Genomic DNA, 17,681 nt, shown 5'->3' with positions numbered 1-17,681 from the left:
ATCCAGAGTCAAGCACCGAGGCAACTCCAGCATTTGGCCGAAACGAGCGCCCATCTGGGCTTGCTGTTTCTCAGTGCCTTGCTAGAGAACCGCGTCGCGAAGAGACACGCCCCCAGGCTAGTAAATAGGCGCATGCTTCACTATATCATGGATACGGAAAAAAAGTGTATGGGAGAGGCGTTGTTGGTCATGTCAATTAAGAAAGTTATGAGTTCACTTTATTAGAAAGAGTGTAAAATACTGTAATTCCCACGGCATATTCCCCATTCATTTCAATGGGATTTTAGAGAATCATGTGTGTAGATCAGTGCAATGAGTCGTGATTTTGCTCGGCCATTCCCGGGCTCGTGGAGGAGGAGTTTTGAGAAAGTGGGACGTTGATATCTCTGTCTGAATACAACTCTGAAAACAGGCAAGATAACTATATGGATGCATTGGCAAATATTTTCACAACTACCCAAAGATTAAATTGGGACAAAGTAGAGGCCATCGCGCTACCCTGTCTTTAAGGTATTATCTGATCTTTTGGGAGTTCCGGTTCTGCTACAATTAGGGATGGCCAACGGTTAACCGTTACCGTTACCGTTAAACCGATAAGAAATTGGTTACCGGTAAGCACTAACGGTTAATTTTGACCGATAAAAAAGAAAAGGAAAAGAAAATCAACCCATGTGTCAAACCAAAAGCCCCGTACACCATTATCTACGCAACATCAAGTCATCAGCCATGCAACTATACGCGCTGTGGTCACACATTTCTGGACACCAATGTCTGTGTAACATCCATGCATTCATACAACTGCGAGTCTGCCGCTGCGCGACGCTGCTTGATTTGGCTGTACACGCTGACTTGTTCATCAGGAAACAAATGCTCCCTCGTCGATTGAATTTTACAAAACAGACCCGCGTCGTCACATTGAATCCTGTTTAAGAAGAGCTTAAAACACAACTTTCTAATGTTACATGTTGATGACGTGAGGAACGCTAAAGTCGTCTTGGTTTAGGCTATGCGAAAATAACAAAGCTCAGAGTCGCAAATTCAATGATCGCTGCATCAGCACAAACAAAACACGGTCGAGAGATAAGTAAATGAATGAAATGGACATCACGTTTAGCCGATTCAACCATTCCAAAAGTCATACGATTGGAAGTTATTGCTACATGCGGCTAAATGCGTCTCGCTGCTGCTGCTGCTGTTTGTTAGGCGACAGCCAGGGTCCAGGGAGTGCACAGAATTTTAGAGAGGCATGGGCTGACATTTCTAAAAGGGCCTTTTCAGACGGATAAAAGTTAAGGGCTCAAGCCCCTTTTGCTGTATGTGCGCAAGTGCCTGGCGACCAGCGCATCACATTACAGACTTATCATTTCAATCCCACCGTTTCTTTGCAAAAACACATTTCTTTTAGAAAACATTTGTATTCTTGTATCTCCCAGTTTTATTGTTTTTAATGTGTAAATATAGCACTTTATTATGGGGAAAAACGTGTGTAGGCCTATCTTCCTTTTTTAAATCGCTAAAATAGCGCATTTTTGAACACATTTCCTTAACGGTTAACGGTTAATTAACTGATAAGGCCTGACGGTTATCGGTTAAGAAAAAATCTCCATTTGGCCATCCCTAGCTACAATATTAACTCTTTCAAAGCCACAGAGGTAGATTGACGAGAATTATTAATTAGGCAGCCAAGCCACAGACGAAGGTTGACGAGAATAGGCTATTTTTGTTATAAAACAACTCAAAATACATTATTTTTGCCGATTTAACAAACAAGGGTTTCATACGAAACACTTTGCCTCCCTTCAGTGGCAGATCATGTGACTGAACGAAAACGAGGAAGTGCACGTCTATTTTGTGTCTGCGTTGTTGTGATTCTAGGTTAGAATGCATTATACATAAAAACACACTTTCCTCCTCACCCGTAAGTCGGATTTTCATTCCGAAAAAAGATCTGAGCAGCTGGTGGCAACCCGGTTCAGAACGCGTGGAGCGCGAAAGTAGGTATTTGCTCATTTTGTTAGCATGGTTGTATGAGTGTAACTATGGTGGAATTTAGCGTCACCCAGGGTACTGAAGAGAATGGACAGAACGGATAGATGTGTAAACAGCGTTTTCTTGTGGTCGTAAAAAAACACTGAAATGGGCTGGCTTTGATTGTGTTAAACTGGAGTCCATGAAGGATTAGCAAGGATTTACAAGTCAGAGTCAAAAGGAGAAGTAAAATGTCTGAACAGCTTGGATGAAAACATCCTGTCATCATGTGTGCTGTGTCTACGAGCCCTACAGGCTGGAGTTGTTCAAACTGTGTGATGTGCATACATGCAGGGGTGTCACACCAAATCCTGGGCCCTGGGTACAAGGATTCACAGCGGGCCCCCCATGAATGTCCTTCAGAGGGGGAGGGGGTTTAACCCATTTATACTGGGAAGGCATTATTACGCATTATTTTGTGCTTTAACTATTGAAAAATAGCAGATACCGGTATATAGCAGATATAAATAGATCTGCTATTTTTGAGAAATTGTGACAATTTGGCACTCTGTGCCGCGCTGTGAGCTTACATATCTGCTATTTTTCAATAGCTAAAGTATAAAATAGTTAAGGCCCTCCACCTTGGGCCCTGGTAACTCAGTCCCACTCCCCCCCCCCCCCCTGTGACGCCCCTGTGTGTGCTCAGGCTGGGAGACAGATGTTATCACAGCCTGACATCATTCTAATGAACCGTTATGGTGATCAGTAGTGGCGTTTCCATAAAGCCACTTTTTGCGCATTAACGGCTTAATCGCAAAATGTTTTTATGGAAACACTTCAAAATGCGAATAAACTTTCATTATCCGCAAAAAAAGTTATCCGCTTGGAGGAGGAGGATTTTGAGCCTTTATCGAATAAACTAAATGTGCTTAAGTGAATGGAAACGGGTCAGACAATACATGCGAATAGATGATGACGTTCTAGGTCCATTTCCTCATCCCCTGCCGCTTTGTCCATGGTATAGCGTTAGCCCACAAAACAAACCTGTTGTTTGTTAGTGACACGGACCATGTGTAAATTCCTCCTGTTTTCACCTCAAGCCATCGGTGGCGAGCGAACCCTTCCTTATCCCACGGTGTTGCGTGCCTGACGTGCCCAATCTACAAGCTCACAGGCACAGCAGCAGCTCGCATCCACGTCTCCGCGCCGCGTTGAGAGCTTGCAGATCGGCCACCTGACCTTCCAGAGGACGCTAAAACTTGCACTGTGCAACTGCAGCGACGCGACCGCGGTTTTCCCGGTGAACCGGTAGCTTTATGTATTGAGAGGAACTCCAATTTCGTAAGAGACTCGTCGCCAATTGTATTTAAAAGTTATTTGGGGCCATGATGATGATAACACCTTCTTCCCACTACTAGACAGCGACCGAGTCACAGCAGTCAGACGTGCAGACGGACGGTGCAGTGCTCAGGTTCGGTCTGATAAAAATCAGCCCGATCAACTCTTGTGACGTCGCTAATTCGAATGACACCCGCAAATGGAAACATGCTAAATTCGCTTTGTCTTTGTCTCTGTGAGGCATGCGCATTTCTGATAATACGCTTCCATAATTCGAATAAGTTTATGGAAACGCCACTTATGGGAGTCATTCTGTGGAGGAGTTGCATTTAAAAGGCAGGGTAAAGCGATGTTATTTTGGGTAACAAAAAATTTTAAATGTGTGGGAGAACTTATAGCTCTAAATCAGAGGGTTTTGGAGATCTTTCATATCAAGGCCCATTATTTATTATAAGGCATTTGTTCCACTGAACCATTTTGATGAAATCTTGCCAAAAACAAAACGTTTAATATAATTTTGTTGTTGGATAAGATTGTGTCCACAATTCCATGCTGTATTGATGTTGGCACCATAGGAGAGATAAACAGGCAAACATTGATCAAAATAACAATTCTTCTACATTCTAGAATTGTGTAGACTTCTTGTAAATTAAATAACGCAGATGTTTAAATGATAATTCCATCATTTCCATCCTTGACGACAGTGAAGTGATAATTTAAGAGATGATATAAGAAAGAGGCAACAATTTTGTAAATAGCTGTTAAACAAACTCACAACGCCCTGTGTTGTAAGGCACTGTGAGGTTGTAGTTTGGCTGTTTTCACAACAGTTATCCGAAACTAAATACTAATGCCTCAACTCCTACAATCCAACAAGTGCGTGTCAGGGTAGGGGGGGGGGGGGGGGGGGTCCCCAGTTCACATACCATGAAGAATTTGGGGAGTCACTGCCTGAAAAGGTGGTGAAGCCCAGTGCTGTAAAGGAAGAGGTTTTTTTTCTTTTTTATCCCACACTTTTTTAACCCATTTTCACCCAGTGTCAATTATCTAATGTAATCCTGGGCTCTGCTCTCCCTCTGCCAACCTGGGGAGAGCAACGGACTGACCTCATGCTTCCTTCTATGCATGAGGAGTCCAAGTTGCTTCTTTTCACCTGACAGGGGGGAGTTTCCCCGGGATGGACGTAGCGCGTGGAAGGAACACGTTATTCCAATCAGTTCCTTTCCCCTCCATCAGGCGCCCCGGCTGGTCAGGGGGAGGCAGTATAGAGACCAGCTGATGATGAAGCAGAGGAGAGAACACGCCCCTAGCGCCCACAGCGTCCCCCGGTGGGAATCAATCCCAGGACCTTCTAGCTGTGAGGCAACAGAGGTATTAATAAAAGTGTCACCTGATCTCGTTGGGGATCTCCTCCTCGTCGTACTTGTTCCTGTTCCTCCAGTAGAACAAGGTGACGGTGACCAGCAGAGAGACGATGATGAGGGCCAGGACGCCTGTGGCCACCGTGCCCGCGATGAGACCCACGCTCTGGGGCTGAGCTGAGAGGAGAGAGAGGAGACAACGTTAACACACTGTCCCTGCTATGAGGCCCACGCTCTGGGGCTGAGCTGTTAGAGGACAGAGAGAGAGGACATTATTAAAGACCTGTCCCCACGATGAGACCCACGCTCTGGGGCTGAGCTGAGAGGAGAGAGAGGAGACAACGTTAACACACTGTCCCTGCTATGAGGCCCACGCTCTGGGGCTGAGCTGTTAGAGGACAGAGAGAGAGGACATTATTAAAGACCTGTCCCCGCGATGAGGCCTACGCTCTGAGGCTGAGCTGAGAGGAGAGAGAGGAGACAACGTTAACACACTGTCCCTGCTATGAGGCCCACGCTCTGGGGCTGAGCTGAGAGGAGAGAGAGGACATTATTTAAGACCTGTCCCCACGATGAGGCCTACGCTCTGGGGCTGAGCTGTTAGAGGACAGAGAGAGAGGACATTATTAAAGACCTGTCCCCACGATGAGACCCACGCTCTGGGGCTGAGCTGTTAGAGGACAGAGAGAGAGGACATTATTAAAGACATGTCCCCGCGATGAGCCCTACGCTCTGGGGCTGGGCTGAGAGGAGAGAGAGGACACAACGTTAAAACACTGTCCCCACGATGAGACCTACGCTCTGGGGCTGAGCTGAGAGGGGACAGAGACAGAGGACATTATTTAAGACCTGTCCCTGCTATGAGACCTACACTCTGGGGCTGAGCTGAGGACAGAGACAGAGGACATTATTTAAGACCTGTCCCTGCTATGAGACCACGCTCTGGGGCTGAGCTTTGAGGACAGACATGGAGGAAATTATTAAAGACACTGTCCCCATTTTCATGACCATTTTTCAACCTTATCTTCGTACAACAGTTCCTCACTAATGTTCATATAATATATGACCTGTAAGACGCCTAACGGAGAAAAGCAACCTCGCCCTTTAGGGCCATCTGTCTCGGCCATCTGACTTGGCCATATATGGATTCTGCTAGTGTGGTTTTCCTAACAGGGCATCATCAGGAATACAATCTCTTTTTTGCCCGTATATGGAGATCCCTAACAAATCCCTTTGTGTCAGGGGCACCACAGTGTCAGGTGTTACCCGTCCGTCCGGACAGATACGGTCACGCTGTGACGGTTCTGATAGCAATAATATGGCACCATTTCTATCCATTCCCTCTGTGTCTCAGAGGAGGACAGTTCAGAAACCTGTCTACTCACTCTGTGTCTCATATAGGAGGGCTGTGGACAGTTCAGAAACCTGTCTACTCACTCTGTGTCTCAGAGGAGGGCCGTGGACAGTTCAGAAACCTGTCTACTCACTCTGTGATCAGAGGAGGGCCGTGGACAGTTCAGAAACCTGTCTACTCACTCTGTGTCTCAGAGGAGGACAGTTCAGAAACCTGTCTACTCACTCTGTGTCTCAGAGGAGGGCTGTGGACAGTTCAGAAACCTGTCTACTCACTCTGTGTCTCAGAGGAGGACAGTTCAGAAACCTGTCTACTCACTCTGTGTCTCATATAGGAGGGCTGTGGACAGTTCAGAAACCTGTCTACTCACTCTGTGTCTCATATAGGAGGGCCATGGACAGTTCAGAAACCTGTCTACTCACTCTGTGTCTCAGAGGAGGGCCGTGGACAGTTCAGAAACCTGTCTACTCACTCTGTGTCTCAGAGGAGGACAGTTCAGAAACCTGTCTACTCACTCTGTGTCTCAGAGGAGGGCCGTGGACAGTTCAGAAACCTGTCTACTCACTCTGTGTCTCAGAGGAGGACAGTTCAGAAACCTGTCTACTCACTCTGTGTCTCATATAGGAGGGCTGTGGACAGTTCAGAAACCTGTCTACTCACTCTGTGTCTCATATAGGAGGGCCATGGACAGTTCAGAAACCTGTCTACTCACTCTGTGTCTCAGAGGAGGGCCGTGGACAGTTCAGAAACCTGTCTACTCACTCTGTGTCTCATATAGGAGGGCTGTGGACAGTTCAGAAACCTGTCTACTCTGTGTGTCAGAGGAGGGCCGTGGACAGTTCAGAAACCTGTCTACTCACTCTGTGTCTCAGAGGAGGACAGTTCAGAAACCTGTCTACTCACTCTGTGTCTCATATAGGAGGGCTGTGGACAGTTCAGAAACCTGTCTACTCACTCTGTGTCTCATATAGGAGGGCCATGGACAGTTCAGAAACCTGTCTACTCACTCTGTGTCTCAGAGGAGGGCCGTGGACAGTTCAGAAACCTGTCTACTCACTCTGTGTCTCATATAGGAGGGCTGTGGACAGTTCAGAAACCTGTCTACTCTGTGTCTCAGAGGAGGGCCGTGGACAGTTCAGAAACCTGTCTACTCACTCTGTGTCTCAGAGGAGGGCCGTGGACAGTTCAGAAACCTGTCTACTCACTCTGTGTCTCAGAGGAGGGCCGTGGACAGTTCAGAAACCTGTCTACTCACTCTGTGTCTCAGAGGAGGACAGTTCAGAAACCTGTCTACTCACTCTGTGTCTCAGAGGAGGGCTGTGGACAGTTCAGAAACCTGTCTACTCACTCTGTGTCTCAGAGGAGGGCCGTGGACAGTTCAGAAACCTGTCTACTCACTCTGTGTCTCAGAGGAGGACAGTTCAGAAACCTGTCTACTCACTCTGTGTCTCAGAGGAGGGCTGTGGACAGTTCAGAAACCTGTCTACTCACTCTGTGTCTCAGAGGAGGGCCGTGGACAGTTCAGAAACCTGTCTACTCACTCTTTGTCTCAGAGGAGGACAGTTCAGAAACCTGTCTACTCACTCTGTGTCTCAGAGGAGGGCTGTGGACAGTTCAGAAACCTGTCTACTCACTCTGTGTCTCAGAGGAGGGCCGTGGACAGTTCAGAAACCTGTCTACTCACTCTGTGTCTCAGAGGAGGACAGTTCAGAAACCTGTCTACTCACTCTGTGTCTCAGAGGAGGGCTGTGGACAGTTCAGAAACCTGTCTACTCACTCTGTGTCTCAGAGGAGGGCCGTGGACAGTTCAGAAACCTGTCTACTCACTCTGTGGACAGTTCAGAAACATGTCTACTCACTCTGTGTCTCAGAGGAGGGCCGTGGACAGTTCAGAAACCTGTCTACTCACTCTGTGTCTCAGAGGAGGGCCGTGGACAGTTCAGAAACCTGTCTACTCACTCTGTGTCTCAGAGGAGGGCCGTGGACAGTTCAGAAACCTGTCTACTCTGTGTCTCAGAGGAGGGCCGTGGACAGTTCAGAAACCTGTCTACTCACTCTGTGTCTCAGAGGAGGACAGTTCAGAAACCTGTCTACTCACTCTGTGTCTCAGAGGAGGGCTGTGGACAGTTCAGAAACCTGTCTACTCACTCTGTGTCTCAGAGGAGGACAGTTCAGAAACCTGTCTACTCACTCCGTGTCTCATATAGGAGGGCCGTGGACAGTTCAGAAACCTGTCTACTCACTCTGTGTCTCAGAGGAGGACAGTTCAGAAACCTGTCTACTCACTCTGTGTCTCAGAGGAGGGCTGTGGACAGTTCAGAAACCTGTCTACTCACTCTGTGTCTCAGAGGAGGGCCGTGGACAGTTCAGAAACCTGTCTACTCACTCTGTGGACAGTTCAGAAACATGTCTACTCACTCTGTGTCTCAGAGGAGGGCCGTGGACAGTTCAGAAACCTGTCTACTCTGTGTCTCAGAGGAGGACAGTTCAGAAACATGTCTACTCACTCTGTGTCTCAGAGGAGGACAGTTCAGAAACCTGTCTACTCACTCTGTGTCTCAGAGGAGGGCTGTGGACAGTTCAGAAACCTGTCTACTCACTCTGTGTCTCAGAGGAGGGCCGTGGACAGTTCAGAAAGCTGTCTACTCACTCTGTGTCTCAGAGGAGGGCTGTGGACGGTTCAGAAACCCACATGGGGAGATGGACTCAGTCAGTCTGTCTGCCAGCATAAGCAGCAGAGTGTATGAGTCATAAACAGCCTCCATATGCTGCTACAGTACAATATGTTTAACATGATTTAATATGATGATCATAAACAGCCTCCATATGCTGCTACAGTACAATATGTTTCATATGATTTAATATGACCGAGATTAAAGGAGTTGGAACCATGATTATGAGTATGAGTATTCTTGGACTGCCTGTTCCCGTTGTAAAACTGCCTGCTTCTGTGAGATTTGTGTTGGGTGTGTATGCACATCATGTGTACGTGTGTGTGTGTGTGTGTGTGTGTGTGTGTGTGTGTGTGTGTGTGTGTGTGTGTGTGTGTGTGTGTGTGTGTGTGTGTGTGTACTTACGTGCTACCACCTGCACGTTGAGCAGACAGGTGCTCTTTCCAATGACGTTGGAGGAGCTGCACTGGTAGAGACCTGAGGTAGAGGTGGAGATGTTCCTGATGGACACGGTACCCTGCATCTGATCTGTAAATACATACAGTATACACACATTACTGTACCATACAGTATACACATCACTGATAGAGACCTGAGGTCCTGATGGACACTGTGCCCTGCATCTGATCTGTAAATACAGTATATATACACATCACTGTACCCTGCATCTGATCTGGAATACATACTATGTATATAGCTTAACACAGTAGAACGCACCACTGGTTTGGACAACAGGTTGCATTAAGTTGCACTACCTGCTTGCAACCACTAGAGGGCACCTGATACTCCTATCACACCATTGCTGTTGCACAGAACAATGCAGTGTAGCAGATATTTAATGAGCATCAACTAAATGAACGAGAAGAGAAGAGAAAACACTGACACCAACCTCAGCTCATGTAGAGAAGAGAGAACACTGACACCAACCTCAGCTCATGTAGAGAAGAGAGAACACTGACACCAACCTCAGCTCATGTAGAGAAGAGAGAACACTGACACCAACCTCAGCCACAACACTGAACACACAATAATCATGTTTTAACTGCTAGGCCTATTTCCGTATCCGGAGATTTTGATCTACATCTGGGTCAATGTGTTTGCAGTAAACAAGCCACATTCAAACCAGCCTAGCAATGGAGTAGCCTGATTTCAGACTCTGAGTCTGACATTGCCCATTGTAAGAGATTTCTAAGGGGAGGGGATTGGTGGGAGGGGTTGTGTTTGACTTATGTGTACACAAAAACATTCCCCCCTCCCCCTCCCCTCTATGACAGGCATCAAACAGGTAGTTGTCTTTGATGCTTTCATTGATTAGAGAGATCACTAACGACGACTTGACACTTTTATGGCCCAATCAATTACCTCAGTTCACAACCCCTCTGAAATTCAAAGGGAGCAATTAAGAGCTCTGGCTGAGCTCCCCCTCCCTCCACTGTTTCTGTTGATTTTGTGTTTCTGCTGATTTGCTGTCTCGTTAGACCCACCCCCTCCTCCGAGGCTCCAATAGCCTGGTCTTGCCTCAGACCAGAGAAATTCTAGGTTCATTACGCAACACCAGACCAAGAGAACCAGTCCGCTCAGAGAGTGGGCGGTTCTATGGGCTGGAGCAATGGAGTGGATTATCCCGGTCACTTTGTTCCTCTCCCAGTGTTACAAGATATCCTCCCGTACATTTACAGTCAATTGAGTTTTCTGTCCTAGTATGGAATTATCCTTTAATGACAGTGACAATTCATGGGCCTTCTTGGGCCTGGTCCTGGTAGGTCTGTTCTGGTCCTGGTAGGCCTGTTCACGACGTTCATTGGTTTTGAACAGCTGACAAAATTGGGGCTGTTGTGTGTGTGTGTGTGTGTGTGTGTGTGTGTGTGTGTGCGCGTGTGCGTGCGCGTGTGCGTGTGCGTGTGCGTGTGCGTGTGTGTGTGTGTGTGTGTGTGTGTGTGTATAGTGTGTAGTGTGTAGTATGTTACCTTGCAGTGCGTTAGCAGGCAGTCTGGGCAGAGAGTCCATCTTCTCCCAGCTATAAGAGGGCGTAGGGATGCCCTCCTCTGAGCCACACAGCAGCACGATGTCACTGCCCACATCTAGAGAGCCCTGGATGGCACAGGAGGGCACCGAGGGGGGCACTGGGAGGGGGGGAGGGCAAACTTACTCAAATGGCCAAGACTCAGAAGGCTAAACTTTACTTTAGCAGGCTAAAGTAAAGTTTAGCCTTCTGAGTCTTGGCCATTTGAGCGACGTAGCCTGAACTCGGGCATTAACGAAAAAGTCTGACAAGTCGACTCAGTCGACTTGTCAGACTTCATTACACAAGTCGATTCCTACCAGAGAAAGTCGAACGTCGAAGTTGAAGAAAAAAAAACTTTCTATTGTGAAAATAGCCGATCTACAAGCTCAACGAGAGGCGTTATGAGCATGTAGATCTGCTATTTTCACAATTTCTGCCTCTAATATTTGACAATTTGGCCAATGTTTAATTTGTCATTTTAGAGGTATTAAAAAAGTCCTTAAATTGTCACTTTAGAAATGTGCAGACACCCTCTATACACTTAACCTTTATGTTGGTTTGTTTACAGTGAAAAGGACCTTTTCTTTGACGATGGCTGGCCAGATTGCTGACATAGAAACATAGGTTTTTTTGAAAAACCTTATAGAATCGGGTCAAAATTCAAATTTTCACGATTTTTCAAAAACAGCAGATCTACAAGCTCGCAGCACTGCACTCGGTGCCGCGCTGTGAGCTTGTATATCTGCTATTTTTCAATAGTTAAAGCATAAAATATAACGCCTCGGCAGGGGCGGCTCCTCTATATGGGCTAGAGGGGCTTAGCCCCTCCTATCTTATGGGGGAAATATCCCTTAAAAAATCAAAAATCAAAAGTTTTTTTTTTTTTTTTTTTTTTTAAGAAATATTATTTTTATATGCTGGTGGAACCTAAAGCAGTAACAGCATCAAAAAGTTACAAAAAAACACCAAATATGTCCAAATGGGCTGAGTTCTTTTAGCCCAAGCCAGCTTTCATTGACTATCATTGAAGAATGATTGACAGCTTAGTGAGCTTACATGCCACGCCTGCTTCATATTCTTAACATTGTGGGGCTAGTTTCTGTCAGCCCAAAGAACACGCCCAGTTCTGTGACATCACTGTGTGATTATCGTTGAGCTGGGTGATTGACAGCTGGCATGCCACGCCTGCTTCATTTAGTCCCTGTTTGGGCTAATTTCATTCAGCCCGTAGGACGTGCCCACTGCAGTTCCACCATGTGACTGGCTTTTAACCAATGTCTGATGTCTGTGTTTGAGGAAGAGAAATACAATGTCGCGGGACAATTCAAATGGACTTATTATTTACTTTTTAATCGATTTTCTGTCATGTTCGTGGGAGAAAAAATAGAAGTCAAGAGACTGGTGGTGCAAATACAAAAGGAAAGACCACAAAATCATACATTTGGTGTGAAATGCTTGCCTTTTGGAGGAGAGTGCACAGTGGACCCAGTCATTCTAAAGGTATCGTGAATTTCATTTATCTGACAAAGTTAAGAATGGTCGCTGCTTTAATAACATTGGAAATGTGCTGTGGATTAAGCTGCCTGTCTTTAGATGCTGTTGTCAACGTGACTGCGTGCCTGTGTGTGTGTGTGTGTGTGTGTGTGTGTGTGTGTGTGTGTGTGTGTGTGTTTGTTTTGATTCGTGTCTGTACCGCGTGCGTTTGCGTTGGTACCGCTCGCACGCGCGTTAGTGTGTCACACAGTGTGTGTGTGTCTGTTTGTTTTGATTCGTGTCTGTACCGCGTGGGTTCGCGTCGGTATTGCGCGCATTCGTGCGTGTGTTTTGGTGCTTCGGTTTGTGTCAGTGGCATGGCACGGTGAAGAGAGAGAGAGAGAGAGAGAGAGAGAGAGAGAGAGAGAGAGAGAGAGAGAGAGAGAGAGAGAGAGTGAGAGAGAGTGTGGCACTGTGGCACTTTAAAAGCAGTTATATGGAAAGGGAGACAGAGATTATTTTGTATCATAATGTAATGCTTTGGCAATATAAGGTCCACCTCAAGCTGTAATAATCAAACCTTTTCATTAGTTGTCTGGTTCTGGTCTTATATTTTGTTTAAAAAGTACATGATGTTCTTGTGTGACCCTTAATTTAGGATTGTGTTATTCCTATGCTTAAAATGATGAGTATTGTCAACTCCACCAATAATGATGATAGTTATCTGCACATACAAACATAATGTTCACTGGAGCAGTGGAACCCCTGTTTGTTGTGGGCACTTCTGTTCATGTGCATCTCTTGCTATAACAAAGTACAGTAGTGTCATTGCTGTAACTTGGCATCTGGAATGTGATTTTGCTGCAGGGTGAACTATGGCTAGCATATAGTATAATATGATGCTGTTGCTGCAGAGTGAACTATGGCTAGTAATAGTATATAGTGTGATGGATTTATTGATGTAGCAGAGTGGCTCACTGCCTCAGCCTGATAGCCTCAAAAGTCTAGTATTTCCCTCAGTCCATAGGGATATCCCTTTGGATCAATGGTTAAGATATTGGACTTCCACACGCGGGATACCCGAGTTCGAATCCCGGGCGTTACATTAGCCCTACCACCCAAAATCACCAAGAGCCGCTACTGCGCCTCGGTATACTCCCTGAGGGAGTGGAGGAAGTTGCTCAGGATAAGGAAATCTGGAGGTCTCAGTTGGAACTGTTACCCCCGCGACCCGATTCCGGATAAGCGGTTGAAGATGGATGGATGGATGGATGGATAAAGCATAAAATAATGATACGCAATAATGTGTACCCGTTCTGAATGGGTTAAGTATTGTTACATGTTTTTTTATGATGTGCTAATAAACTAAACTAAACTATGGTGTGTTGCGTTGTGTGTCTTACCCAGCACGGTGAGGCCGATGACTCCGATGTTGCGCCCCCCTCTGTCCGGGAGGTTGTTGACCAGACACTGGTAGGTTCCCGTGTCGGACAGCGCCGTGTTGTTGATGACGATGGAGGCACTGGTGGACGGCTGGGTGGACACGAAGCCCACCCTGCCCTGGAGGTGGTTGGCCAGGCTGAACACCTGACCTCCCTGGTAGATGATCACCTGGTAGAGACACACATAACCTTTATTAAAGACCTGACCTCCCTGGTAGATTATAACCTGGTAGAGACACAGTAACCTGTATTAACACCTGGTAGATGATCACCTGGTACAGACACAGTAACCTGTATTAACACTAGGTTTGGGTATCGTCTGCGATACTTTTAATGGTATCGATTGCATGACGTCGATACTATCGGGTATCGGTTCCCGTAAAAACGAATGATACCTCGTTTCGATACTCTGGAACGCACCCCTGGCCGGTCGCATCTGTAACAGTTGGGCTACTGAGAGTTTAATGACTGCTTTAGTAGGCTACTCTCGTTACTGTGGAAAATAGCCGACAATAGCCTATAATGTTTATTATTATGATGATTATCCAACGTCTATACTCTCCGCTCCGCCACATCATCATCACCTCTGTTAAACTTAAATAAAAAGTATCGAAAATGGTATCGAAAAGGGTATCGTATCGATTCCCAGGTATTGAAAAAGGTATCGTATCAATTCAAAGGTGAACGATACCCATCCCTAATTAACACCTGGTAGAGACACAGTAACCTGTATTAAATACCTGACCTCCCTGGTAGATGATTACCTGTATGGAGGAGGGGACACACATAACCTTCATTATACAACATACAGATATACCTGTATGGTGGAGATGCACATTCACTTTATTAAAGGAATTATGATACTATTTTTACCAATCATAAAAGTCTTTGTCCTGGTCCTTAAAACGTGTGTTAAAGTGTTAAAACTGAAAAAACTGCCATGGCAGTTTTTTCTTTCTCTCTGTGTTATGTGGCCTTTTGAGTAGCAAAGATAATACACCTAGTCACCATGGCACAGTTCAGAGACTTTCACGGTCTGTCTCGTTTCAATCATCGCCTCTGCTCTTAGCCAAATTACTTGTCTCTTAGTTCTACTGGATCTCTTCTCCACTAGTCCCTCCCTGACAAGTTACTCTAGTTTTAAATGTGTTGACACATTGTCAGTAACCGTCACTTTTTCAGTAGCGTAACTGACAAGACAGTGCTGTGAGCTTAATACGGACGCAGATAGGAATCGTGTAGAAAAAAGAGAGATACGAGAGAAAGCAGAAGGAAGGAGTAGGAATGGAGGGAGGGGAAAGGTCACGGGGGGAGAGAGAGAGAGAGAGAGAGAGAGAGAGAGAGAGAGAGAGAGAGAGAGAGAGAGAGAGAGAGAGAGAGAGAGAGAGAGAGAGAGAGAGAGATAAAGAATGGAGTCATTCTCAGAGGAGTGACAGGGTGTTCCAAGGTGGAGTCAGGAGGTTTTCATGAACACAAACACCTCTCTGTTCTCAGAGGAGCTTCTCTGCAGCAGACTTTAAATACAGACTCTTACAGAGGGACAAAACGTTGGGACAAGCTGTTAAGTAACAGTAGAAATAAGCAGGCCTGGAATTTTGTCATTTTAGGGGCAAGGCCACTTTTTGAGGGCACAAAGGCCAAATGCCAGGGCAGGAAGGCCATCAAATAAAACAAGATTTCAGTCCATTGAAAGAATTTGTTGAATTTAAGGGTTAGGGATGATAACCTAATCTGCAGTGAAATACAAAATGATTGTATTTCCAATATGATCCATGCTCAGCCCTGCACCAATCAAAGTCACTGGATTGGTTTAAAGATGGGGACTCTGGGGAGTTAAGAAGAATATAATAATATTTCAGAATCTCAACAAAGGACACTGGTGTCTACATGACAAGAAAGAGACACTGGTGTCTACATGACAAGAAAGAGACACTGGTGTCTACATATTGACCAGAAAGAGACAGAGGAGAAAGTGGTCCAGTCAGCTGGGGCATTAAGGCCACTGTGGTCTCAGGTCATGCCATTGGTTTGAGGGGCATTAAGGCCACTGTGGCCTCAGGTCATGCCATTGGTTTGAGGGGCATTAAGGCCACTGTGGCCTCAGGTCATGCCATTGGTTTGAGGGGCATTAAGGCCACTGTGGTCTCAGGTCATGCCATTGGTTTGAGGGGCATTAAGGCCACTGTGGCCTCAGGTCATGCCATTGGTTTGAGGGGCATTAAGGCCACTGTGGTCTCAGGTCATGCCATTGGTTTGAGGGGCATTAAGGCCACTGTGGCCTCAGGTCATGCCATTGGTTTGAGGGGCATTAAGGCCACTGTAGTCTCAGGTCATGTCATTGGTTTGAGGGGCATTAAGGCCACTGTGGTCTCAGGTCATGCCATTGGTTTGAGGGGCATTAAGGCCACTGTGGTCTCAGGTCATGTCATTGGTTTGAGGGGCATTAAGGCCACTGTGGTCTCAGGTCATGCCATTGGTTTGAGGGACATTAAGGCCACTGTGGCCTCAGGTCATGCCATTGGTTTGAGGGGCATTAAGGCCACTGTGGTCTCAGGTCATGCCATTGGTTTGAGGGGCATTAAGGCCACTGTGGTCTCAGGTCATGCCATTGGTTTGAGGGGCATTAAGGCCACTGTGGCCTCAGGTCATGCCATTGGTTTGAGGGGCATTAAGGCCACTGTGGTCTCAGGTCATGCCATTGGTTTGAGGGGCATTAAGGCCACTGTGGCCTCAGGTCATGCCATTGGTTTGAGGGGCATTAAGGCCACTGTGGTCTCAGGTCATGTCATTGGTTTGAGGGGCATTAAGGCCACTGTGGTCTCAGGTCATGCCATTGGTTTGAGGGGCATTAAGGCCACTGTGGTCTCAGGTCATGTCATTGGTTTGAGGGGCATTAAGGCCACTGTGGTCTCAGGTCATGCCATTGGTTTGAGGGACATTAAGGCCACTGTGGCCTCAGGTCATGCCATTGGTTTGAGGGGCATTAAGGCCACTGTGGTCTCAGGTCATGCCATTGGTTTGAGGGGCATTAAGGCCACTGTGGTCTCAGGTCATGCCATTGGTTTGAGGGGCATTAAGGCCACTGTGGCCTCAGGTCATGCCATTGGTTTGAGGGGCATTAAGGCCACTGTGGTCTCAGGTCATGTCATTGGTTTGAGGGGCATTAAGGCCACTGTGGTCTCAGGTCATGCCATTGGTTTGAGGGGCATTAAGGCCACTGTGGTCTCAGGTCATGTCATTGGTTTGAGGGGCATTAAGGCCACTGTGGTCTCAGGTCATGCCATTGGTTTGAGGGGCATTAAGGCCACTGTGGTCTCAGGTCATGCCATTGGTTTGAGGGGCATTAAGGCCAAACTGAGGGGCAACGATGGCCATGGCCTTCATGACCTCCATGACATTCCTGCCCTTGTGTTAAGAGTCCGGAATTCAATATTAAATACTTGAGTAAAAGTACAAAAAGTAGTAACACAAACAGATACGCAACAGATAAACCACCCGGACCATAGCCTGCAGATGAACCCACATGTGGGGGCCCTGGCTCACAGACTAATACTCCGCCCCTGGTTTTCCATGGTTAGCTACACTAAGCAGCTGGTGACTCCTGGATTAAAAAGAGGTGACATTCCAGTCCTGGTTTTACCATGGTGATGACCTACACAGGAGCTTGAATAAAGACAGCTCTGTGTAGACACAGCAGCTCACTGTAGATCACAAGGACAGGGGCGTCACATGGGGTAGTAAAGTGGGACTGAGTTACCAGGGCCCAAGGTGGAGGAGGGGCCCTAGTAACTTTAGCTATTGAAAAATAGCAGATATACAAGCTCACAGCGCGGCACCGAGTGCTGCGCTGCGAGCTTGTAGATCTGCTATTTTTGAAAGGTCGTGAAAATGTGCGCAAATCTTTGAATATATGTATCTTTTTTTTTTAAAATGAACATTTGTAACTAAAATTTTGCTTCTGGGGGGGGGGGGGGGGGGGGGGGTCCTTGGAACTAAATATTTTGAGATGGGGGGGTCCTTCACATGAAATAGTTTGAGCACCACTGACATGGAAACATAGGTTTCTTG

The 17,681-nt window shown here is 46.6% G+C and overlaps 1 protein-coding gene across 1 annotated transcript in view; it reads right to left on the bottom strand.

Moving 5' to 3' along the window:
- Positions 1-17,681, bottom strand: part of igsf11 (immunoglobulin superfamily member 11) — a gene marked incomplete at both ends in the record, with an annotated part of 255,072 nt that overhangs the window by 2,067 nt on the left and 235,324 nt on the right. The window contains 4 exons of the mRNA XM_080731124.1: positions 4,697-4,844; positions 9,099-9,221; positions 10,661-10,816; positions 13,575-13,782. Of these exons, the coding sequence (XP_080587250.1) occupies positions 4,697-4,844; positions 9,099-9,221; positions 10,661-10,816; positions 13,575-13,782 (635 nt within the window). The remainder of the gene's footprint in view (positions 1-4,696; positions 4,845-9,098; positions 9,222-10,660; positions 10,817-13,574; positions 13,783-17,681) is intronic.

Source organism: Nannobrachium achirus (genome assembly GCF_963921795.1).
Source record: "Nannobrachium achirus genome assembly, chromosome: 8".
NCBI classification, from domain to species: Eukaryota; Metazoa; Chordata; class Actinopteri; order Myctophiformes; family Myctophidae; genus Nannobrachium; species Nannobrachium achirus.
This window is presented reverse-complemented; position numbering and strand designations above follow the sequence as displayed.